Genomic DNA, 26,925 nt, shown 5'->3' on the forward strand with positions numbered 1-26,925 from the left:
AAAGTTTGGCCTGTACTCTACACTTTACACTTTAAAACGATAAACAATGGGAACACAATCTCATTTTATTTAGTTTAGAGAGAGACTAACGACCTCTCAACTCTCAAAGAGTTCATTTAATTATTTACCTACAGGCCATTTTATGGACTAGTCTCTATGAGCCACAAAGGAATGTCCTCCCAATGAAGTCCAGGTTCTGGTTGTAATCCAGAGGATCATGGAGAAACTTTGATCCCCTTTTCCTCCCTTTCTCTCTCTCTCTCTCTCTCTCTCTCTCTCTCTCTCTCTCTCTCTCTCTCTCTCTCTCTCTCTCTCTCTCTCTCTCTCTCTCTCTCTCTCTCTCTCTCTCTCTCTCTCTCTCTCTCTCTCTCTCTCTCTCTCTCTCTCTCTCTCTTCCCTCTCTTTCATTTACCCACACACAGCTGTGACCTGTTACACTGTGTCTGGCAACAGCGAGGGGGGTTGACCTTTGACCCTATTTGATCATCCCTGGGTGCCTCAGTGAGAGAGAAAAGGCAGAGATGTAACCCAACCCCTTGCCAACAACTCTCCTCTCCTGCTCCTCCTCTTCCTCCTCCTCCTTGGGGTTGATTTGACACACTTCTTCTAAACATTACCATGTGGAGTTTCTCTCTGGAGTCTCTCCGTGTCTCTCCTGCTCACTTTCTGTCAAAACAAAAAAGTGAACTTTTTGACTTCACTAAATCGTAGCCATGTACACTTTATTTCACCTCACTGATTCTCTTCTCCTCAATTTTGGCTTCAATTCTGTAATTTATGCTCTCGAAAATGCATTGACCTATATTTGGAAAATTACTAACTTTTTAAAATCCCTTTTACTATGTGAATCATTTAAATTAAAAGACTTTAAAAACCACATTTATCCAAAAATAAACTACTTTTACATTATTTCATTTAATATTATTCCAACAAATAGTTGTTGTTACTGAGCTGATAGTCACATCAGCTGATAGTCACATCAGCAGATAGTATGACTTAAAAACTCACTGTAGCTCTTAAGTCTCAAGCCTAACCCTCGTCAGTGTTTGGATCAAAAATACCCCAACAGCTTTTAGAAAAAATAACATTTAATCATATTTTAAAACATCCAGAGGAAGATAATCCTTTTTCACGCCAGATTTAAAAAAAAAAAAATAAATAAAATCATCACAATTGAACTGATATTTAGATCTTTTCTTTCTACTTTTTTTCACAGTCAATTTGATTTGTCTTCAGAAACTTTTCTGAGTTTGGAAAAAGAAAAGAGTTTCACTGTAATTACAGCCTTTCTTTGCTGTTTCAACCTTCATGCCAGTATTCCTTGTCTTTCTAAACTTTGTCCAGACTCTTCGACATGTACTCTCGCTGCTCACCTCCTCCTGCGGTCCTTCCCTTTCTCTCTTGTGTGTGTTGTTTTTGTAGGGAGGGGGGGTGGTGTGGACTGAAGGAGGGAGGAGGAGGAGGTTTTGATTTGCAGTGCACTCAGACGAGGGAGGTCGCCTTTCTGACCAGATATGGAGGCTCTGCAGTTGAAAAGAAAAACTCTTCTAACGCTTGGAAACTTTGCTTGCTGAATTTTTAACCAAAGAGGACACAGTCCAGGAGAAGATTTCCTCATTTCACTTCATGATGTAGCTGCTGTTCCCTTTCTTTGCTCAGTTTTGAGGAGGTTCTACCTGTGAATGAAAAGGGAGTGTATTTTTGGGTAAAAGGGACAATACCCTGGAAAACATTGTCCAGATGTTGTGTGAGCAGCGGGAAATTTTAAACGTGTTGCTCGTTCTGCCTTTACAGCTTGAAGTAACGTAGTACCTTTCCTGAACATATGAGGATTTTGGCTTCTGCCACGGTGTTCATGTGCTTTACTATCCTGCTTATCAACTACAGTCATTCTGCTCCTGAAGCTGGACTTGCTCTAGTGTTTTCTCTATTCCTGGACATCTTGTCTTTAATCTCTTCATTCCTACATCTCATCTTTTTATCCCTCTCTCTTTGTGTACCCTGGAGAAGGAGGAGCTCAGGACCAAAGATAACAGGACCATGGACTGATGTTGTAATGTGTGTTGAGTACAAGCACCATGATGACAATTGACTCTGTTGACTCCACCTTCTGTGTGGAAGCGCTCTGAACCAATCGGAGCCCTGCTGCCAGCTAGCTATGGACTGCACGGCGACTATTTTGAAACCATGCATCTGCACCAGAACCAAGTGGTGTCGGAATGAGCGGCCCTCCACTCGTCGCCCATGGAGACTGCTGCGCGGCAGTGGTTGCAGCCGAGACATCATGGAAGTGGATGTCATGAGCCAGACCTCATCCCTCCTGCAACGCTTGGTGTTTTATGTCTGCTGTTGTCTGTCCCACGAGGACAGTCCCGAGCTGTGTCGAGATTGGGTGGCTAATCCGGTCACTGGAGCGCAGAGAGGAGGAGGAAGAAGAGAGGAGGAAGGTGAGAGCAAGGGACTTTGTTTCAGCAGGCGGCTTCCACCGGGGTCAGGTCAAGGTCTGGCAGTCCTGCTACTCTGGTATATTAAACGGGGCTCCAGTAACTTCACATCACTTGTTATGAAATCATCTTATAAAGGCCAAAAAATGATCATCAGTATAGCAGAAGCCAAAACATCCAAACTTTTAGTCTAAATGTGTCATGCACAAAATACACTAGATGCTACATTTCTCCATTATTCAACTAAACAGTCTTTGAGTTAGGCCCCATCCCAATCACATTCTGAAGAATATTCATTTGCTTTACACAACTGTTACTTCCAGTGAAATGGTAACTTGCACTTGCTGATGACACGTGATTTGTCTTCATCAAATCAAAATTAAATTACATTTATTTATATAGCACCAAATCATAACAACGTTACATCAAGGCACTTTACACACAGAACAAACTCTTCATGGAGTTGTCAAAGAGACCCAACATATACAGTACAAGCACGTACTGACAGTGGCAAGGAGAAGGCAGAAAGCTCTGCAGAACTGGGCTCAGGGGAGGGCGGCCATCTGCCTCGACTGGTTGGACTGAGAGAGGGAGAAATGGGGGGGCAGCAAGAGAAGCAGAGGCAGAGAGACACAGTGAGAACGAGCCTGAAGGAGAGGAGGGGGGACTTGGTAGAGAGATGGAGGTTACAAGGGAAGTGAGTAGCAGTGAGTAATGACAACTAAAGGTAACTACTGCAGCAGCAGCTACTGAGCAGGGCCATGAAGAGGGGACGACTCACCAGGGGAAGCAGCTAATAAAAAAACAACATGTATGTAAAATTTTAGGGCAATAGGAGTCGCAATACTGTCAAGAAACTGTCTTTTGATTATTTCCTCTATATTGGTCCCATTCAGCTGCATTGAGCAGATTTCAACTAGGAAGCTTCCATTTCTATCAAACTTATTATTAAAGTGGATGAATAGTGTATTTAGTTGAAGCATTTGAAAGATTTGATGACCTTATCAGCCAACTTGAAATTATGGAAATACTTAAATTGTCCAAGAAACTGCAAGGTTTGACCTTGATGTCTATTTAAAAAAAATCCAATCCCTGGCAACCTGATAGCATAAACAAAACACAAACAAACAGAGGACAGAGGACTGTGAGGTTGCTTGCTCATAGTTTTCAGTTCACTGTGTGGTACTGAAACATACAGTAATGAGTTAGTCACTGCGGTTGCTGAGTGATGTGACCTGGGGCCTGTATGACGAATCTGGATTTCAGTTTAGCAAGGTAACCTCAGGGTTAAGCCTGGGTTGTCAGTCTCACCAAGGCGGTTTACGTTCTATCTGGGTATGTTGCCATGGTAATTCATACGTCACGCCTAACCTGCCCCGGAGCAGATTAAGTTCAGGATAAGAGTTCAGCCGGTATATTAGACCGCCCACTGAATAATCGCTTCTGTTGGAAAAGAGCCTGCATATTCCCAGACGAGCCCATCGATGTGGGGGATAGAATCGTGAGAGGAGCTCTCTCTCTCAATTCAATTCAATCGAGAGAGAGAAATGTTGGTGATTGAATTAGCCCATTTGATTTTCTCTACAAGGTAAACGGACTTCCTCCCAAGTCTTTGTTAGACCAGGGTTGAAAATTAAAATAATAAGGTTAAATAAGTTACAAAACAATGTGAAACATACATTTATCGGACACATATACAGTAAATCTTCGAAGTGTTGTCTTCGTGTTATATTTGCTATATTATTATATGCAGTTCTTTGTCTTCTCCATGATCCGATTGGTTGTATGCATGAAACAAATGAACCATCTTGCTTGGCTGATAATGCTGGCCTCTATGACAATCATTATTTTACTTTACATGTATCGATTGATCATCTTACATCTTACAATAGAGAAGTCACACTCTTCCAAGGTTCAGAAGTAACCTGAGTACATAAACATGAAATGTAGGTGCAGCATCATTAGGGGACACTGTTTGAAGTACCACATCAATCTCAGATGGCTGTCATATATGTTTTCATTTCAATTCATCTAAGCGATATTCAATGAAATTTCATATATCAGAATGAGTGATATTTACTGTTCCCAGACTATTTTCTCCCACGTGGAGTCTCTTTGTTCTGTGTAAGGCATCATAGCACACAATAGAGACATAATTTTGCAAGAGTCTGTGTTTTGACTAGCAGAATCATCAGCTGATCAAAGGGTTAGGGTCATATAGCACAATAGTATACTGTATTTTTTGGAGCCTGGAAACAGAACGAATCACCTTTGTTATGATGCATGTTGTAGCTCCAGGCCACATGGCTTGTCGAAATCTTGTAAATCTGTCATGTGTTCTGTATATTTCTCACAAATCAGAATTAAATACAAGTGAAAGAATACAAACATTACAGCAATGGGAAATGAAAATGTAACACCAAGTGAGGTTTTTGAAGCTTCTCAATAGGACCAATCACTAATCATACCTTAATCTCTGACAAGGCAAGATACACATTCATCAACAGATGATCAATAACACTTATATCACAGCAGAGTAACCAGGTCTGAAGCCTCTTCAGTGAATCAGGCGAATTTTGTTCCACATTTTAACATGGATACAGAACAAATGGTTTATTTTCAGGAACAAATTCCAGTTGTGCAATGAAAAGATATTATGAGTACTGACAAGGGTTACTTGAGGGTTATATATTTCTTCATAGTTAGATTGTAGACCACTTTATTTTAAATTTTCTTGACATGAAATGGAAATTTATCTTTTGTATTGGCATACACAAACATCATACAGAATCCACAACAGTACACAACAGTCAGCCAGCATCAACACAACAGTTAGTATTTATAGCTATTTAAAATTCCAAGTTAAAAATCCACGAAACTTCAACTTTCAAATAGTTTTAATGAATAAATACAGTGCCTAAAATTAGCTTGACATGCGTAAATACATGGCTGCATAGGCACATTCAATACAGGAAAACCGACAATAGGAGGAGGAGGGGCTTAAAATGACTGTTAACAATGGTCACGGCTGACAGAACAAAGGATTTATTTATTTTTTTACTGTTTATGATGGCCAGTGGAAGTTTCAGTCTGTCGCCTGATGGCAGAAGCTCGAGAGTGGGTTGAGGACATGAGTAGGGCCATTTTATTATAGATCTGAATGGCTTTGTTGCTTATAGACTGAACAAGCAGGTCCTCAAATTGAGATTGTGAGATTAGTGTATAAATTTGTGCCTTTATGGCCAAAAACAACTCTGTGAGCTTACTGTACAGTGTCGTTCACATTTGAGTCCATCTTTAAGTCCAAACAAACATTTGTGTCAAATTTGGAGAAAGTCCCTTAACGGTAACCTTTTCACTGGGCCTGAGGAACTGAGCTTCCACCAAGGGCACCAAGGCCGGAGCAGCTACGTTAGACAAACTGAAGACTTTGAACTCAGGCTTGGATGGGTCGTGTTTTTGTTCATTCTGTGCATTGTAGAGCATGTGTTCCTGTTACATGTTAAGCAATTTACAGCCGCCCGTGCCGTCACAGAATCAGGTATGACATGAGCAATATTAGAATATGGGTAATTGCGCTCAGGAAAGTTGAAGGCTGTAACTGAGCTGGAGCTGAACTTTCAACCCTCTTTACTTTCTCATCCAACCACACCTGGACTATCACTCTGTGAGTCTCATACTGGAGGCTTACAGACAGACCCCATTGTTGGAAAGTTTGGGGGGAGGGGGTTGCAGATACTGCTGAACCATCCAGTCAGCACTTCGGTTCAATCCTAGGAGCTCCACACTGAAGGAGGAGTCTGCTGTACGACCAAGCTTTATCCAAACTCTGTGTTGTAACTGTGAACTCTGTTACATGTCACACTGACACAGGATCTACTTATTCTGTGTCACTGCAGCTCTATGTATGAAGCAGTGATAGCTCAGATGTGCTGTTTTGGCAACACAGAGGTTGTGGGGTTGAAATGATGTCTGAAACGATCATCATAGATAGAAGATAAGAACATGAAACCACACCAGGAAGTAAATAAAGAGACAAAATGAATTATGAAGCAAAGAAATTAATAAAGGAAAAAATTAACGCACGATACAAGGAAAGGGTGAATGGAAGGAGATGAGAGAAGGAGGAATGAATGCAGGAAAGAGTGACAAAAGGAATTTGAAGCTATAGTTGTTAATGATACAGAAACGGAAAAGTCTGTGCTCTTTCTATCTGATCTTTCCATTTTATTTTTTTTCTAAAACGACACACACCCTGTCATTGACTGACCACACATGTGCGTGCACACACACACACACTTACACTTACACACAGTCTTCCCAGCTTGCTTCATGTTTAGCTGGTTTTATTTTCAGTCTGTGTTTCTTCTCTAGCATTTAGTCCAACAGGCCGCAATTTATAGCCATAATTACAGTCTGTCAGAGAAAGACACTGAGTATGAGCTTTCATGCTGTGGCTTACATTCTTGTGTGTATGTACTGTACATGTGTGTGTCTGCTTTTCTCCTCCTGGCATATTTAGGTCATGAAAGTGAATAAATTAATATGGACATTGCTGTCATATATATATATATATATATATATATATACACACACACACACACACACACATTGTTTTCCCAGTGGGCTTTGTGTGATGCCTTTGGGTGAAAGTGTGTTAGGTTTTCTTATGGTGTGTTCTATTTTTGTAATCCCTCCTGATTGGACAGATTTTACACCCATTTTTCATCCTGTATCAGAGTGTGTGGAGGAGGGGCTCCAGGCCATCAGGACAATAGGAAAGACAGAACAGTAAATGGCCGACTTCCTAGGTTGTTCCAGTGGTCAGTCTGTGTTTCGGGCATTTCTGTGCCACAGTTTGTATTTGACTGTGCAACCAGGCTTCCCTCAACACTCATAAATTCGCAAATATTGATATCAAAGCTTACTGCAACCCCCATGGCCAAAAAATGAGGCTATCAAAAACAGCATTACACTCTACAGAACACTAGAGTCTGACTCCAGCAGTGGGTCAGTCCCCTTACACCTCCATGTTAAAACGTCCAACTTTACAGCAGAAAAAAACATGTTTACCATCTAGTACAGGGAGGCATTTTGGTCTCTACAGCAAATTTTCTCCATAATGGTGATTTTTTTTCAGGTAGATCATCTGTTTTCTACTAATTCTTCTACTAATTCTAATTCTACTAAGGATAACAGATCTGCATAATTGAGGGCATGGCCTTTTTGAGTGACAGGCGGGTGAGCGTAAATAACTGCCACAAAGCGGCACGCACCAAAGTTTCACACACACCCTAACTTTATTCCCATTTTGGAATCAGCTGGGAGTCATGCAGTCAGACCCTGCTGAGATGGGTGGCACGGAGGCTCCGAGCTAGCTCTGAGCTTTTTGTTGCAGCGAATTAAACGCAAATGTCAATAATATGAAAATAAATAAATAATATGGAGGTGGCGCCAGGAGCTACTCAGTACCACTAAATGCTGGAATAGTTTATATTGTTTGTCTTCAAGATAAGACTTGGCAAAGAAATACACAGTCACACTAAAACCACAGTTTGTCTCCTGCCACCAGAGGACATGGCTTGGAGGACGGTTAGTAATCATTCTGTGACTCTTCGTATGAACATGCAAATAAGGCTTCAAACTCAGAGGTGATAATTCAATCTGTTCTTGTTTTGTGAGTTTACAAATATGAAACACCTGTCAACATGCAGGATGACAAACTTCTAGTGCAATAAATATACATGATTTATTACAGAAATATTTAGCTGGTATAATGTTATAATAACTGTGTCCCAATTCTGGGCATGCATCCATTGTTGCATTAAGGTTGATTGCATCATAGTCAGTGTAACTCAGCCACCCCATTTCAATGTATCAGTTTTTGATTTTAGGCAAGCACAAAATATTTAAATGTGTAACTGGTTAAAACTAGTGGAAAACAAATGATTCAATAATCACCTTTTATGTCACTCTCTCAATTTCCAGGTGAGGATGAGGAGCTAGGACCTCCCCCCTCGGTAGACGAGGCAGCTGATGCTCTAATGACAAGGTTGGGCTTCCTGCTGGGGGACAAGATCATAGGTGGAGAGCCAGGGGCCCCTTACCAAGGACAGGATAATGGACAGGTAGGCAGCTTGCTCACAGATACCCACATTTCACTTCATACATCATATATACTGTATATATCAGCTGTTGGCTGATATATATTTATACACGTAAGACAGCTCGCCTAAAACCTGTTTAAGATAGTAAGGCTGAAACCGGTTGTCTTTCCCTCAGAGGATCTCTCCATCATCCAGTCTGGCCAGTAGCAGCACCTCCCCCTGTTCCACACTGCAGCACCCTGCTGGAGAAGAGGGCGACAACAACACCAAGCATGTCTCCTCTACACACGCCTCTGCCACCTCCCCCACTTCAACACTGGAAAGCAGAGACAGCGGTATCATAGGTGAGAAACTGTAAATTAGAACCTCTACATTGCAAAGCTATAAACTTTGTCTTGCCTTCCTTTCTTTCAGCCACTTTGACCAGCTATTCTGCCGAGTCAGCTGCAGAGCAGGACAACAGCGCTAAATGCTCTGGTGATGGTTACCATGGGAGCAGCTTCAACCTCAGGCAGGGGGGCCGGACAGTGGTAGCCTCCACCTCCTCTTCCTGTATGGTCGCAACAGGAAATCCGAATGACGGTTTTCTGTACAGGGTGGATGATAACATGGCCGCCTCCACTTACAGCCTCAACAAACTCCACCCAGACAGAGGTGTTGGTGCTGCCCAATCATCAGGCTCCACCCACTCCATACCTCTCTACCTCATGCCCCGCCCTAATTCAGTAGCAGGTAAAATTGCACATGGATAATATATTCGTGTGTGTATGTGTGTGCTTGTGTGTGCTTGTGTGTGTGTGTGTGTGTGTGTGTGTGTGAGTGTGTGAATCAAGCTCTTTCCATTCCTGTAACATGCTCCTTCACACTCTTTCCTGTCAGGAAGGAAATGTATCACGCTTTCTCACTGGTAATGGTCAGAAAACAAAGCCATAGTGATAAATATGTGTCCCACTTTGGGTTTGGTTGGTGTTGCTAGTTTAGCACACTGTGATAAGTTTTGGAGACTTTCTTCAGACAGACTGGGTATAAATCTGTGTGCAGATGACGACCAGGACTTGTGACTACACCTTCAACCTTTGCTTTGCTCAGAAGAACTTCATTTTTATTTTTCTATCTGTAGCCACCAGCTCCGCCCACCTTGAAGACCTGGCTTATCTGGATGAACAGCAGAGACGCATCCCTTCGAGGACATCCCTCAGAATGCCCAGACAGAATTCTGGGAGTTGTAGTCAGGACCACAGAGGTAAATACTTAAATATGCTCAAACATACACAATTTTAAAATGTTATTTTAACAAGCTGTGGGTTATTGCAAGCCTCCACTTATTCCCACTCTCCCTGCAGTTCGTTTCACTCCCTCTCTCAACCTGAAGCACCTCCACTTTGAGATACCTGGACTCTCGTCTGATTGGCTATTCACTGGCAGGGAGTGGCTCTTTCAGGAAGTGGACGCCTGTCTCTCCAGAGATGACTTGTCCACCAACCAGGGCGTGGTGATTGTTGGCAATATGGGCTTTGGCAAGACTGCCATTATTGCCCGCCTGGTCGCACTCAGTTGTCATGGAAACCGAATGTGGCCAACTGCTGCCGGAAGTCAGACCATACCGAAGCGTAAGCAGAATCTTCACTATTTACACAGTTCAGCGAGCTTCGCCCCTAAAGAGCTTTTCCTCAGGTGACAGTAAATTACGAAGATTTTTCAGGATGAAGCTTGACTGATGCTTCAAGTTTTTACTTCTACCTCCATGGCCATTTTTCATGAATGGAAAAATGTGAAAATTGAAAGTTTAAGTTAAGAACCAATGTGCATGAAAGAGACCAAGAATACTAATCATTACTATCACTGTTAGTAGCTTTGTCCTCATTTGCACTCAGTGATAAATAATATTAAGATAGAACTTGTATTATTGTATTCGTCCTCAACTTACATACATCAATGAGCTGCCACCAATTATTGATACGTTTCACAGAATGTGCAGCTGCTTTGCCTGAAGAATCATTCTGTGTCATAAATAACTATCTTGCAAAACTACCAGCATTGTGACACCATCATTATCATGTCACCATTTATATCATACTACTATCATGATGAGTTTCTCCTGCCAAAATGTATATTTATAATATGCAGAATGGCAACATGCAAGTTTAAAGAAAATTTGTAAATGCTATTCTAATTGTATGTTTCCAGTATTCAGCCTGTTCCATTTCCATTATTCATTAGCACTGTATTTAGTTTATTCATCAAACATAAATGAAGTTTTATTATTAATATATATATATATATATATATATATATATATATGGTTAAAATTGTTTGTTAAGGTCAACTAAACTAAACCGGTCTGCTGGGATTTTGTCTCTGCCTACTTCCATTAGGGAATCTAAATGCAGATGTTGGCATGACATAAACAAATAAAGATATAAAGATAGTTTCCATTACACCCCTAATTTACTGTGTCTGTGCCTGTCTATAGCGAATTTCCACAGTTCATGTCAAAGATATGTATTTACGCACATAAAACTTGGTTTTAGGCCCTGAAATTTAAAGAAAAGTTCTAAGCACAAAAGGCCCAATGTTGTTGAAGAATGAAGACAAACTTACTCACTCTTTAAGAAACAGCTGAGTCATCGTACACAACCCAATAAAATCAGCCAGCCTCACACTCTACAACCAGACACATAGCTGAGCCAGTCTCCAGAGAAACAACAACCACATGGAAACAGAGAGGTGGTTTGTGTGTTTACATCTTTACTGACATTTAAAGTGAGAGACCCCACCCCCCCTCCCTTGCTCCAGATGTGGTGCCTGTTTCTTTCTCCAACGACTCCCTGGGAAGAGGAGGAGGAAGAGGAGATGAGGGCGGAGGAGGGAGCTGTCCGGGAACCCCAGAGATGAGGAGGAGACAGAAGGAGGCACTGAGGAGGCTTGCAGGACAGGTAGTTCCCCACATTACTCACCTCACCAGAAAGTACCGCTTTATATAACTGGTTTAAACAAAGCAGTCTGCTTTGACACAGTCATCAGTGAGCTGCTTGAGAGTTGATTCATTACATTTGGACACTTTGGACACTATTTACTTACTTTGTAGACATAAGAGGTATCAACCTACTATTGCTAAATTTGTTGTTTCAAATATCCCTATGGCTGCAGACATAGTTGTACTTTTGGCAAATGTGTTTTTTATTTTCTTTCTGATAGTTAGATGAGAAGATTGTAGATATGAAGCAACGAGCCAGCAGTTGGTCAGCATAGCTTAATTTAGCATGGCTTAGTTTATATTAGTTTATCTTAATTTAGCATAAGAACTATAAGCATGGGGAAAGAACCAGTATCTACATACATATATCAAATTGTAGAGAGTGCCAAAGGGAGACAGACAAGGAGAGAGAAAGAAAAATGGAGAGATAAACAGAACGAGAGCAGAAAGACAAAGAACAATAAAAATGCAAGCACAACCTACAGATGTACAGATGCCACTAAATGTGCATCGTAAAATATCAACAGTGAGTAAAAATAACAACTGATAACAGTTGCAATTAATGACAGTTAATGAGAAATAATAGTAACTATTAGAACAGCAGGTGAGTAGCAACAAGAATGATTGAGCAGATGATTCACCGCCAGCAGGATGAGGACAGTAAAAGAGAGAACAGAGTACAGGAAGAAACAAAGTTTGTGACATCATACCAGTCAAGTCTTGTCATCAAATTTAAATTAGCTGACAGCAAGGGGATGCACTGGGAAGCTGGCCAGCCATAAGGTAGTTCATTTCCTAACCCCCATCGTAACTGTCGGTCTTTGCAGGTGGTCTCGTATCATTTCTGCCAGGCTGATAACTGTCACACCTGTCTGGTCCCGGAGTTCGTGCACAACATGGCTGCAATGCTCAGTGATGCCCCTCAACTGCTGGCCTATCGGGAGCTGCTGCACCGGTCGCCACAGCTGCAGAGTACACTCAGTCTGCGCTCCTGCATCCAGGATCCGAGCTCTGCCCTCCTGAGAGGAATACTGGAACCGCTGGATGCTCTTTGCAAAGGTACAGACTTTACTCCATCACTGCAGGCTTCTAATCTCTTATGGACAGTATTCCATTTTTAACCCTCCACATGGTTCTTGGTATCCAGAGAGGAAGTTACACGTGGAAAAGTCGGGCTTTATTATACTGATTGACGGGTTGAACGAAGCAGAATTCCACCGACCAGACTACGGTGACACACTGACATCCTTCCTGTCTCGAAACATTGGGAAATTTCCTTCCTGGCTGAAGGTCATCACCACTGTTAGGACCAGTCACCAGGTACAAACACACTTGAGAAAGTTCATCTTGGAATGTCATTATTTAGTTGCTGTATGTAATATATGTATATCTGAGGAGTAGCTCAGAATTTCCATTGACACACATTCAGCATTAGCTTTAACAGCTGTTAACTTAACAATGTAATTGTTATTATTGCTATAAAAGTTATACACGTGATACGAATCAGTAGTTTCATCCAAATAGGTGTTGTATTTTCCTAGAATTATGTATAAAGGTCAACCTAAAACAGTAAATAGATAACAATCCATTGATGTCGAGCTTTCCTAGAATCCACTGAAGTTTGAAAGACTTGTTAGCGTGAGTTTCTTGTAACAATCCACAAACGAGAACTTAACATTCTTAAAATATGCGGGAAAAAAAGCAGTGAGGATTCGCTCCAACAGAAAATAGCATGAGGACACTTGTTACATATAATACAAACAATATATCTCACATGTCAAATGTGTCAGTCAGGCCTTATCCTAAGAGCCGTTCTACATTTGAAACAAAAACTTATTGTTGTGTTGAAAATGAAAAGATTAAGAACTTGAATCTTTATTCCTTTCATACACTGGGACCCTTCGGGGTTGTGTTTTTCAAAATGAAAAACACAAATTCTTTTGGGTTTTTCTTTCCAAATGAGTCAGCTGGGACATTTGAAAGTCATCCAGATTCCTCTTAGTCTTATATCTGAAGAAATCTGTCAGTGAAAGCTTTTATCTCAGCTCAAAGCTGATGTTTTCTGGATTAGACCATGAAGTAGGCTTTGGTCTACATCTGTCTGGATTCTTAAATGGTTAATCTGCAGCTGTCATTGCCAGAAATTGGAAGTGACAAAAGGCCCAGGGAATGGTCAGTCAAACCACACTGGTGGGTGTGTATGTCCACTCAGAACTCTGATGTCTGCTTGAAATAACATCTATCTGAGGCATAGATAGCCTCAGTGCTGCCAGGCCACATCGAACAAAACGCAGCCTGGCAGTGGTTTTGCTGACAAAACCTGTTCTTGAACTAACAAAATCTGTTTCTCTGTGTATTCAGGAATCTACTCATTCTCTTCCTTTTCACCGAATCTCTCTGGACAAGATGGAGAACAACGCTATAGACCAGGACCTCCAGGTATCCTACACCCAGTCTACCTGTCTGTATGTTTTCTGTTTGTCTGTTTGTCCGCCCTTTCAGCGATCCATATGCCTGTCTGTTGTTTCTCAGGGTTATCTGATGCAGCGAATCCACAGCAGTGGTGAGATCCAGAGCAACGTGTCGCTGAGCAATGGTCGCCTTGACAACGCGGCACTCACCAAACTGATCAGCCACCTGAAGAGCCTGAGCAGAGGCTCGTACTTATACCTGAAACTGACCCTGGACCTGATAGAGAGAGGATACTTGGTCCTAAAAAGCTCCAACTTTAAGGTGAGTAAGAGGTCTTGAAGGGAGGGGGAAACCAGTAATCAGTTATTCATTCGTCTCAACAGAATTGATCATTTACATCTCATAACATTCATTTCGTCATGTACCGGTATAACCATTGAATTAAAAAACGAATGTGTGTGTAGGTGGTCCCTGTGAGTCTTGCAGAAGTCTACCTGCTGCAGCTCAACATGAAGTTTCCCACCCAGTCGTCTTTTGAGAGAGTCCTGCCACTTCTCAACATTACCGTGGCATCACTGCACCCACTGACTGACCAGCAGGTACACACCATCACCGTCGAATAGTGAGGGCGTGCTCATGTCTTTGTGAGGACACAGTGGCATACAGAGCCTTCAGTGTGCGGTCCTTTTGGAAAAGTGAGGACATTTTGGCCAGTGCCTCACACCTTTAAAAGTCTGTTACTTCTGGAAACACACTGCCTGCGTTGGGTGGCTGCTGTCATCCAGTTGTGATGCTACTGTGGGAATATATCAAGGATTGTCCCCACAGAGTTTGTGGGGACAACACAGTTTGTGTGTGTCTCTGTAAACTCTTCAACCAGTGTAAACAACAGGTCAGAATATGCTCAACTGGTTTAATGAGCAAAATCATAAAAACATTTGTACTAACAGATGCAAGTGAGAACGTCATTTGTCGGGGCAACAAAGCATTAAAGTACCAATGTGACTCCTGCAGCTGTTCGAGATGGTGAATGCAGGCACCTTGACTGGGGGAGCCCTGCAGTGGGCTGAGTTTGTTCAGCGGCTGGAGCAGCTCTCCTCTTTTCTTCTGAGGCGGAGCGACGGCAGCTGGATGCTGAACCACGCCTCCTTCAGGGAGTGGCTGGTGTGGCGGGAGGAGGGGCAGGATGACAGGTTCCTCTGTGACCCCAGGTACGCCGTCCAATAGCAGGAAAGAAAGAGTGAAAAGCACAGAGAGAGAGAGAGAAGGAGAGATGTTTTTACTGAGCTCTCTGTCTGTCCGTTATCAGGAGTGGTCACACTCTGCTGGCCTTCTGGCTCTGCAGACAGGAGGGGAAGCTGAACCGCCAGCAGACACTGGAGCTGGGACATCACATCCTGAAGGCTCACATCTACAAGGTTAGCTCACACACAACACGCAACAAGTGGAACATCACATAGTGGCAGATTTTCAGTGAAATTATTGAGTAAGAATCTCCAGGGGCTTCAAATGAGAAGATGCTTCTCCAGGAAATCAGTCAGATTTGCTCAGAGAATTCAGACCTTCCTGTTTTATTCACATTAAACATAATTTTTGCTGCCAATTTGACCACATTTACTAGTTTGAGAATCTATTGATTTGACATCCTGTAGTTTACTAAACTGAATAGTTAGTTAGATGTGGAGGTTGTTTGAGGTATTTATCTGTATTCAGTGTTTTACCTGCAGTATATTCAGATCAGCTGCCAACTACTTCAAATACAGTAAAGAAATTAAAGTAAAGAACTGTGACAACTGCCCCACGCCGTTCCTTACCTGGCCTCTAGGGAAGTGTCATTTTTCATATTTTTGTGTTTTTTGAGCTTATTGTGTTCCCATTGTGCCTGTTCTGTCCTCAGGGTCTGAGTAAGAAGCTGGGTGTCTCCTCCTCAGTCCTGCAGGGGCTATGGCTGTCCTACAGCACAGAGAACCTGAGCCCTTCTCTTGCATCTCTACGCAACCTCTTTACCCCTAACATCAAGGTAACACACACTACAATACACAATACAATGCATGCTAATGCAGGTTTGCTTTAACTTGCCTGTCTACCTGTCCAGGTGAGCAGGCTGCTGATAATGGGTGGAGCTGACGTGGATTACCGCAGCGATGTCCTTAACAATGCTCCCCTGCTGTGTGTCCACTCCCACCTGGGACACAATGATGCTGTGGCGCTGCTGCTCGACCACGGGGCTCGGGTAAAAGCTTCATATCTTCAGCATTGGGGAAAACATCACCGTTGGTTTAAGTTAGAAGATTGCAACATTGGTGAAACCAAGCTAGATGCTTCTGTGATGTATTTCTAGGTGGACGCTCAATCACGTGATGGTTTGACAGCCCTGGGCTTTGCTGCTGCAGCTGGACATCTGGACATTGTTATCATGCTGAGTCAGCACAAAGCTAAGGTACCCTCTACCTGTGGAACTGAAACATTTGTAGGTGCGCTTTGGTGTCACCCACTGGAGACGCCCCTTTATCTCCACTGAGCCAACATGACTTTGGTTCATCTGAACTGTCAGATGTTTTTACCAAAGAAAAATGTATAATCACAATCTCATTAAAGACAAAATTATAATTTGCCCAAGAGTGGGAAAATCGCACATTAGAAATCCTAAAAATACTTCAGTTAGGTTCTAAAGTGGTTTGTTCCGGCAAGGTCTCACTCCCCCCATTAAACTGATGCAACAGCAGAGTGTCATCAAGGGCAGACTTGACTGTTGAGTGGGGGCTGTTACCCAGTGACGGTTAGATGAGGCCTCAGGAAGCACTGAACTATTCCGACAAACAGTTTCAACAAAAGGTTCATGGTAACAGAGAGACAACTATTGGCCAGAATTTAAACAGGCAAAAACAAACATTTTTATTCCAAAGTACAAATATAATACAAACCATGGTTCTTCCTCTATCGTAGCATAATTAGACTAAAAGTAAGCACCTGATATCCCTGAAAAAGAACGTTACCTGGAGAAGTCTTACATTTTTTGCTGAAAACCAACAACTATGAAATTGTTTCTCTCTGAGGTGTTATATAAAGAACAAATCTAAAACTCTAGGAATTTTAGGATTGCAGGAAGCCATACAAACTGAACACGTTGAAATGCATATGAATACCTAATTATAACCACAGCATTTTGACAGAAAATGAATGTTTGGGGCCACTACATGCAGAATACATGAGGAAAGGCAGAATCTAGCTTTGATGAAAAATCTTCATATTGATTACAAACAGTTCTTGTAGAACGAACAAACATAACTTCTCTCTCAGTCACTTATTTCCTACCACCCATCTGTGAGGGTCACAGGGGGTCATACAGCCAATCCCAGCCAATGTTTTGAACAGGTCCATCACAGGGCCAACACATAGAGACCGATAGAGACAAACCACCACTCGCACTCATACCTATGGGTATGATCACAACATGTAGAAATTAAATGTATCTATTTTAGTTGGCCTCCATTATTGATATTTGCGTTAGTATTGATATATTCCCACAAGAGCATGGAACACGTCAGATGAAGTTGTTGCTTTATCATGATGAATGTTTATTATTAACATGAGTAAAAAGAAATAATTGTTGCTTTTTTTTTTTTAACAATTACTGGCTTTGTCAACCTAACTTGCGTTGAGTTGTAGTTTTTAGTTGTGTGAGTGTGTGTGTCTGTGCCTGTGTGCATTCATGTGTGTGGGTATGAAATAGGGAGATATGAGGTGTCAGCAGGGTAACGTTGAATATTATTGTATTCATGTGTGCTCTGTGTATTAAGGTGGCTCTAAGTCTCTATCTCCCTGCGTACTCAGGTGGGCCACGTGGACAGCTCGGGTCAGTGTGTGCTGGTGCACGCCGTTCAGCAAGGCCACCTCAAGGTGCTTCACTTCCTGTTGAAGCAAGCAGACTGGAGCTGCACTTCCTGTTGCAGCCAGAGGGGGGTGAGCAAGAGCCAGGCGGTGCAGCAAGCTCTGATTGCAGCAGCCAGCATGGGCCATACAGAGGTCAACAACAAACACACACACACACACACACACACACACACAAAGCTCTGTATTGTTGGGCTGCTGAATAATGAAAATTTACAATCTATCTTACAATCAATGTTTTTGTGTGTGTGTGTGTGTTTGTGTGTGTTTAGATCGTGTCATACCTACTGGATTTACCAGAGGAAGATGAGGAAGAGGAAGAGAGACCAGAGATCAACACCTTTGACAGTCTTTGGGGAGAAACAGGTATGAAGAGTGTCAAATGCATCTGCACAACAAACACTTATACTGTTAATACAGCATGAATACTGCATGTTTTATCAGTAGATTTTAGTTTAGATTTAAATAATCATGTTTATACTAAGATTGATTAGTGATCAGCTTTTTGTCTCAGTGAGTCTCAGCTGCAGTTGCATGTTGTGGTTCATGTTATAGGACAGTGAATGAAGTGGCTGCTTTGCCACACATCACTGACCTCAAGTGGAGGAGATGTTTCACTACAGCACAAACCACCTCAACACAACAACCTCACGTATGCAGATGTTATCACAAACGTTTACCATGGATGAGATCACCATGGTAATCTGCGATTCATTCCTGATCTGCTCTAGAGCAGGTTAGCTTCAGAGGATCAGATCAAAAGCTGCCGGCAGCCTAACAAGGGATCAGAGTCCTGACTTAACTCGAGCAGATGAGCTGCTGAGACTGTAGCTCACAGTAAAATGAAACAAATGCAATAACATTTGGATATTAAAACTAATTTCTCTTTCTATGTCAAAGGTATTAAATCTACTAACTGTAAATGAATTCCTATAACGAAGCATGTTTTTAGTTTCATTAACTGAACATTCATTTTCACGTTAGGACAGGTAATATTGACTGTGTAAATTGTTCTCCTCCATACACTTATTGTCATGTCATTTGTTAGATTTTTCTCTGTGCAAATAACACAGTGACATGTGAGGTTCACAAACACATCAGGGTTAGGGTTATGCCATCTCTGTCTCTATCTCTCTCTCCATGTCTGTCTCTCTCTCACTGTCTGCTTATTTATCTGTCTCTTTTTCTTCACCTGTGTCTCCGTGTGTTTGTGTCTCTCTCTCTCTCTCTCTCTCTCTCTCTCTTGTCCTCCGTCCCTGTCTATCTGTCTCAGCTTTGACAGCAGCAGCAGGAGGTGGACGTCTATCTGTGTGCAGACTGCTGTTGGATCAGGGTGCATCTGTTGAACAAGGCAACAGGCGAGGTGTTGCTCCTCTCTTCAGCGCCGTGAGACGGGGCCACTGGCAGGTAACATACAAGACGCACGCACACACACACACACTCATTACATTCATTCTTGCTGTAGAAACATTGCTTGAATGTCTCCTTCTATGTGTTTTTCTTCAGGTGGTGGAGTTGTTATTGAATCACGGCGTGGAAGTGAACATGGTCGACCAGCAGGGCCGGACAGCTCTGATGACGGCAGCCTCAGAGGGACATATGCCCACTGCCCAGCTGCTGCTGGACCACGGTAACAACAACAACAACACTGGCTGCAGCTATCCAAAGAAACCATGAATAAATTCAGTTTCAAACCAAGAGTCTCAGAATTATTCAGAGTTCAACTTCAAAATCAAACTAAATTCGAAAAGACTTTCAACAGTCTGATGTTACTAGGGCTGTTTTGTTGGTGTTTGCTGATGTTTAAGTTTCTGTGAAGCGTTTAGACAGCTGTAGAGATGGAAATGGTTACTTCATCTTCGTTTTTATTTGTCTGTCATCCTTCTACCGCACCCTCTTCTCTCCCTCCCTCTCTGTGTCAGAGTCTATCTTTGACACTCTTGCTATGTTGCCACCTTCCCTTGCCTTTGAGACAAATCTCTCTGTTTCCAGGAGCTTCTCTGGAGCAGACTGACAGGGAGGGGTTAACGGCATTGAGCTGGGCCTGTCTAAAAGGTCAGCTCCTATTGGTCAAAGAGTTGGTGGAGCGGGGTTCAGCCACGAGTCACGCTGACCGCAGTGGACGTACGCCTCTGGATCTGGCCGCCTTTCGTGGTGACCCAGAAGTGGTTTGTAACAGAAACCGTTTTTCACTGTATTTCTCTTCTGTCCCCATTTTACCTCTGCAGTCCACGCATGTCCACATGTCCATATTCCATATATGTACTAAGGCTTGTGTCCTTTTCCATGTTAGGTGCAGTACCTGGTGGAACACGGCGCGGTGGTGGAGCATGTGGATTGTAGTGGGATGCGTCCTCTGGATCGAGCAGTTGGCTGCAGAAACACTTCCGCTGTCATCGCTCTGCTCAAACAGGGAGCCAAGATAGGTGAGACACAGCCTCCATGATTCATACTGTTTTATGATTTATTTATTTTTTTTATTATCATATTTTATACGTCATCCAAAGAAATTCTCCACATATTTTAGAATCAGCTCAACCTTGGCTAATTGTATATTTCACTCAGTAAAAGCTCATAAAAGCAGATAAAAAACAAAATGTGGACATTTAATTTATTTTATAGCTGAAAACACTGTAAACCATAATAGCCAAAGAAAACTTTGACATGGAAAGTTCCACACACATTTGCATTGTTCTAGAACAATGACATAGAGACATTGAGTCTCTATTTTTATCTGATCAGAAGTTCTGCTCATTGTATTGAGCAACAATGATGAACAATCATCTTCAAAGCCTCTAAAGCTCTAAATATCTTGTTGTCCGTGTCTCTGTCTTTTTTCATACAATAAACTCAGATCATCCTCTCCTCATCCAGAAAATCTGAAAAATGACAGCTAGGCGTATGGATAGGATACTCTGAATGTCTATGACAATCACCAGCTGGAGCCAATAGGAGTGACTGCTGTAGATGTCGTTAGCATGGATGAGAATTGTTAAATACAAGGAAGTAAAGCAGCAATGCCTCAGTCAAACAGACCGATCCAAAGGGACCTAACTTTGTTCATAGGTTTATAGACTGAGGCCAGTGTCCCACAGACAATCAGTGCTTGTTGGAAAAAGCTGATTCTTTAGTTTCAGGAGAAAACTGCTAATTTCAAACAATCATGCAGCATTATCGCTCTACAATGTGACTTTTGGAAGCATATACAACTTTGTGAGTTCAACAGTTAACCAAAATGAACAACTCTATCAAACCACGTGAGTGTTTTGGTTTTAGGTTTTAATAACCTATAAAGAATGGGGAGTTAGAACTTTAATTCGTCATGAAAGGAGCATGTTTTTACCATAAATATATCACAATTATGTGATATATCATATCAGTTATTAAATGTGGTCAGAAAAAAATATGAAAAAAACCTACCGTGGAATAAAAATGCTGCCAGCATTTATAAGAAAAAATTCTTCAAAAAATCACTGTGGTAATTCTCAAGAAATACACTGAAACACAAACCTGAAGGACTGTAGTGCTTGTTGACTATCATAGATTGCAAGTATGACTCTGTGTGTGTGTGTGTGTGTGTGCGTGTGTGTGTGTGTCAGGACCAGCAACCTGGGCCATGGCAACCTCTAAACCAGACATCCTAATGGTCCTGCTTAGTAAATTGATCCAAGAGGGAGACAAACTATACAAGGTAACACACACAGGCACATGGCAATTTGATTACGAAGCAGAGGCACATTCATTTATCTGATATTGTGAGTCCTTTGTGTTTTTGTGAATTTGCAGCAAGGTAAAGTGAGGGAAGCTGCTCACTCCTATCAGTCAGCTCTCCAGAAGTTCCCAGGAGATGAGCTGAAGACGTTCAGACAGCTGAGAGTGTGTGTGTTGCTCAACCTATCACGCTGCCGCCGCAAGATGAATGTGAGTGTGTATATATATTTCTCTCTCCTACACACTAACACACACAGTTACACAAATTCATCAAAAGAAACACAGTTTGTAATATGTGCTCTTAATATTCTCTCACATAGTTCTGTCTCTGCTTTCAGGATTTTAGCCTTGCTGAGGAGTTTGCTACCAAAGCATTGGAACTAAAAGCAAAATCCTATGAGGCCTTTTATGCCAGAGCCCGGGCCAAACGCAGCCGCAGGTAACTATAGCAACACAAGGAAAGGAGTTGAAACCATAAATCTGCACAGTCAAATAATTAACTCCACATTATTTGGTTATTTTTTTTTTATGCAATCACACTTACTAACTACTAACGCACTAATGGTGTAGTAGTAGTTTTTGATCAGTTTACCTCTTTTTATTGTTTTGTTTTGTTTTGTTTCTTTTTTTATATACAGTATATACATATATACAGTTTCCCCATCAGCCGCTGTTTTTTTCCCATGAAAGAGCAAATAGTCCTTGCTTGTACTTAATGGTATATTTGGTACGGTATATTGTCTATTGTGAAGGCCATAAAGCTTTTCAGATCACTAAAATATGACTAAAAATGTCATTTTCATCAAACAACTAAAAATACAAATAAATGAAAATTGTCTCTCAAAATTAATACTGAATAGAACCAAAATGTATTCAGGGGTAAAAGGGTGAAAGGGTAATTACAGTCTCAACCAAAAGTGGCTGTTTTCCCTCCTCTAAGGTACGCTATCTCTAATCTCTCCTCTGGTGTCAAGTCCCATGTAAGACCTGTGTCCCTGAAACGACTAATCACGACCTGAAACCATGACAGTTGTATCTCATATATTTCTTAAGACAAGTTCAGCACTCACTGTTTGTTGAGCTTGCATTGACCTCTCTGGGCTGCACCTCTGATCCCACTGGTGATCAGGGTAATATTTGAATATTCCAGCACTATCTCTAGATGTTGTCCTCTGATATTTTCTTTCTACTTTTTTCCTCTGCGTTCTCTGTCATTATTCAGGCAGTTCCATGCAGCCCTGGAGGACCTGATTGAGGCCAGCCATATATGTCCTTCCAACCGGGAGATCCAGCGTTTGCTGTCCCGAGTCAAGGAGGAGTGTCGGCAGGTTGCCCAACAACAAGACTCCCCTCCTTCATCACACCATGTTTATCAGCAGAACGTGTCCGTCAACGAGGCCAGGTGCAGAGATAAGAGTTCCCTTCGGATGCAGGACAGAGAGGGGCTTACAAAGGAAGAGGAAGAGGAAGAGAAGGAAGAGGAGAGGTTTTACAGGGAGGGAGATACTCCCTCACACTCCTCCTCCTTTCATCACCCATCTGCAGTTCAGTGTCTTGACTCCCACAGCCACCCCGGGGTGCCGTCTTCATCCTCCCTCTCCCCCTCCCACCTGTATCATCACATCTCGAGCCCCATCCACTCCCCCTCTTCCTCCTCACCCTGTCACCCTGCTCCTCCTCCCCCTTCATCTTCTTATCAGCATTTCAGCCCTCCTCCCTCCCCAATGCAGCATCAACAGCAAACCAGCACAATAGTAGAAGAAATCCCTGCATTGTCAGGACCTGGAGGTCTGCACCACTATCAGCCGTCCATCTCTGCCCTCCTCCATTCAGACCAGAAACAGGGAGCACAGCAGCACCACTATTTCTCTGACCAGAGATCCTTCCAGAGGCAGAACCCTGTGCAAGGACAGTGGCTCCAACCAGCCAAAGTCCAGGTTGTCAGAACAAGTCAGCCAAGTTCTTCATCCCATTCCAGTATGGTTCTGGGAAGTTCTGCTTACTCACAGTTTGCCAATCTGCCCCAAGAATTGGCCGAACTGGGCGAAGGAATTTGCTCCAGTCCCTTAGACGTCAGGTCCAGTCTGCAGGTCCAGGCTGGTCTGAATTCTGGAGCTTCATATCCACCAGATGATGAGAACGTTGACTTGGTTTGCCAGCCAAGATCTGCGCCTGTCTACGAGAGAGTAGCGGGAGGGGAGAGAGTGGGGAAAAATCTATTTGCCCAGGCCCATCAGTTTAGCCGTAACCAATCCAAAGCAGCGTACTACCCCAAGGAAGTCACCGAGGCAGCAATGGAACCCCCTGACACCCTTCCATCATTGCATGATTACCAATACCACCATCAAGGCGGGATACGACGCCCCCTTAGTGCCCACCCAACCTCATCCTCTACTTCTGTCCCCAGGCCTCTCATCCAGAGTGTCAGCGTCTCTCGTTTCTCCACCAGCAGTGGTAGCCTCGCTGAACAGCCGACCAATCACAGCTCAAGCTTCAGGACCTCAGCCTCCGCCCTGCACATGGATTTACCCTCAGATCTGGACTCTGTGGGAGCAGTTACCGGTTACCATGATGATCTATTTCTGATCTCCTCTCCCCAATCAGAAATAAGCATGGGAGGGGGCGGGACCTATCCTGGAGAGGTGGGCCGGTCGTCTAGGAGCACACCTTTCATGGGCGTTACCGACAGGAAAGTGAGAGTTCAACAGCAGTATCAACAACAGCCTCCTTCGGGTTCTTCGTCCTGTCTCAGCCCCTCGCGCTCCTGGGCCGTGTCTTCAGTAGACATGGTAGTCACCTCACCCAGCAAAACTCCTGCCAGTCAAGGAGGCTTCACTCAAACGCAACCCTCCTCCATCGCCTACCACAACCGTAGCAACAACAACGCCCACAACGGTCACCTCCTCCATGACAGCCTGATCGACTGCTATGAGGTGCGTCCGGGCAGCGCTCCCCGACCTGAAGGCTCGGTGCAGGTTGCCAGTACTAATCCCCCTTACGTGGATGTGAAGCTAACCCGAACACTGCCTGAGAGGAAGACAGGACCTACCTCTCCTGTCAAACCAAAAAGACCCTTTGTTGAATCGAACGTGTAGAGAAAGTTCATATGTTATGCCAGACACAGGTGAGAAGGTTAATGTCTGTGTAGCAGGATATGTGAAGAGGAACTGAAGCTATGGAATTATTACGTTAAGATACGATATGATGTTCAGTTTGTACGAGATACAGAGGGAATGCAATAATAGTTGTTGGTTGTACAAACTCTGCCATACACATGAAAAGTGAATGACAATGTTTGTGTACATTGACGCACAAAGAGAGCTTGAGAGAAAAGTTCACGTTTACACTCGGTGAATAGGGCCTGCCTGTCGGACCGTCATTCTCACAAAGACAAGCACTTCATGTGAAGCGTACGATTCTTTAATTGTGTAGAGGAACTTGAACACGAGTAGACAGAGAGCACTGTCTGTCACAGATCAGGTTTGTGACTTAACCCGTGGCAAAAAAGAAACAAGGACGACTGGAAAGAAAAACAAAAGATTCTCATCGTTCTGAAGCGATGGTTGCTTCTGGCATCACAAAGCACAACGTGAAAGAGGAAGATTTGGGAAATAAAAACAAAAAAGATGCCGAGTGTCAATGAAAAGTCCCTGCTTCCTCACCTGCTCATCTTTGGCTTACACTGCATTTCCAAACTGCCCCGTTTTACACTGCTGTACAGTTTTTCTGCCAAGATCAGCTAATCAACAGAGACTGGAGCGGCACGAAAATCACCACACTTACCTTTGTGTGCAGTTGACGCCTTTAATCGAATATTTTTGTTTTGGAGTTTGAAGCGCTCAGATGTTACAAAGACTAAAAACATGGATGCATCCAGGCTCTGTGACCTGTGCTCAGCAGATGCTGGTCAGTGGCCTGGTCCTAAGCCATAGTTTGAGAAACTAGGATGATGCTCTCATTGAATGAGCACTGACTTGCTGTTCATAAAAGTAAGTGATATTTATCTTTTTAAGTTATGTGTGTGCTAAATTGTATAAATGTTGTTTCTCTCCAAATTCTGTATTCCTTTTGGATTTGCCTTTTATCTTTTTTGAGGAGTTTCTCCCGTAACAGGAACAAGTTCAGCTTTGGTCGGCTCTGGATAAACATCTGTTCATGCTTGTGTATAATGGCATCACTCATCCAACATGAAAAAAAAAAAAAAAAAAAGCCTCTTAACACTTTTTGATGTTTTTACTTCAGGTATTTTTTTTTCATTTAAGGTTTTTGTTTTTTTGTTTGTTTTTTCTATGAAGGACTTTTGTATTCTGTAGTTTTATTGATCGTACTTGATGCCGACCTAAACACACCAGGACTTTTTACATTCATTGTCAAACCGTCCTTAATGTCATTTTGCTCCTTATATACTGCCAGTAATTCAGTGATAACGCCAACGAGCCATTTCTTTCTCGGGATAGTGAATGTCCATTCACACCTTAGCAATGAAGCATGGCCTGTCGCGGTCTGTATTTCTCCACCATGTTGAAGCAGTGTGCATGCAGCTGTAATTAACGCAATCCTCTGCATTTCAAGACTTCTGATGTGTTTTCCTTTTAGCCCTTTTAGAAATACAAAAGCAAAAACAAGAATATATATAAGAATGGATTAATGTCTTTAATTTTGTGTTCATCTGCTCTAACATAACCTGCAATCGTTAGCATGTCTTGCTAGCTAGATCACGGAGTACAATAAGTATTGCTTTCAAGGTTAAGGACATTATCACTAGCATCGTTTTCATTGTTGGTCCTTCAGGTGTTGCAAACCAAAAATCCAGTCAGTCAGTCAGTTTTTACTTTGGATGCAATCACAGTTTGAACTTTTTTTATTCTGCCAACTGTTGGATGAAAACAAAAGTATGAAAAGTACTAATACTAAGATGCATCAGCTGATGAGGCTGCTAAAAGTTTGCCTAAGTTCGTTACCACAGCATCATCGATGTAGCCGTAAAGTGCATTTAAAGATCTTTTAAAGAAGTTTCCGGGTGTTTTTTTCTGAGCCCATGTCAGCATCACAAATCTCACGGAGAAGCGTGCCATTTCATTTCAGGCGGCGATAAAAGTTGATGGCTAAGATGAAGACGCATGTTTAGGTGTTGTGCTGCCAGAACCCTCTCTTATAATATTCACATTTTGTATAATTCTTTTGAGTCTTCATTTTTCCTATTTTTCATATTCAAAACAGGAAAAGTTCTGCACGCTCTGAAATACGCTATTAATTTACACAGCACCAAAACACTTCCTGCACAAAGTTGTCATGCTGATATTTGCAGTCTAATTCACATTGTCAGCTTCTGCGTTGAGCAATAAGCAAGAAAGCAGTGAATTCATTTTGTAGCTGTCATGAG

The 26,925-nt window shown here is 42.5% G+C and overlaps 1 protein-coding gene across 1 annotated transcript; it reads left to right on the forward strand.

Annotated features, from left to right (window-relative positions):
- Positions 1-2,049: 2,049 nt before the first annotated feature.
- tanc2a (tetratricopeptide repeat, ankyrin repeat and coiled-coil containing 2a) lies at positions 2,050-25,768 on the forward strand. The gene is made up of 27 exons (XM_029508470.1): positions 2,050-2,447; positions 8,433-8,572; positions 8,727-8,895; positions 8,966-9,283; positions 9,672-9,794; positions 9,895-10,161; positions 11,348-11,487; positions 12,356-12,587; positions 12,676-12,848; positions 13,890-13,967; positions 14,061-14,261; positions 14,405-14,539; positions 14,955-15,151; positions 15,250-15,358; positions 15,838-15,960; positions 16,036-16,173; positions 16,282-16,380; positions 17,775-17,966; positions 18,104-18,197; positions 19,105-19,238; positions 19,338-19,461; positions 19,824-19,999; positions 20,125-20,257; positions 21,431-21,522; positions 21,618-21,752; positions 21,881-21,981; positions 22,765-25,768. The coding sequence occupies exons 1-27, from the start codon at positions 2,159-2,161 to the stop codon at positions 24,635-24,637; spliced, it is 5,985 nt and encodes a 1,994-aa protein (XP_029364330.1). The 5' UTR covers positions 2,050-2,158; the 3' UTR covers positions 24,638-25,768.
- The last annotated feature ends 1,157 nt before the right edge of the window (positions 25,769-26,925 follow it).

The sequence above is a fragment of the Echeneis naucrates genome, chromosome 8, assembly GCF_900963305.1.
Source record: "Echeneis naucrates chromosome 8, fEcheNa1.1, whole genome shotgun sequence".
NCBI lineage: Eukaryota > Metazoa > Chordata > Actinopteri > Carangiformes > Echeneidae > Echeneis > Echeneis naucrates.

Bases quoted from the DNA above. Each gene is read 5' to 3' on its own strand.
- tanc2a (XM_029508470.1), top strand. From the start codon at position 2,159: ATGGACTGCACGGCGACTATTTTGAAACCATGCATCTGCACCAGAACC. The intron at 18,198-19,104 runs GTATGAAGAGTG...TATCTGTCTCAG, and splicing joins CAGTCTTTGGGGAGAAACAG to CTTTGACAGCAGCAGCAGGA. The intron at 21,753-21,880 runs GTGAGTGTGTAT...CTCTGCTTTCAG, and splicing joins GCTGCCGCCGCAAGATGAAT to GATTTTAGCCTTGCTGAGGA.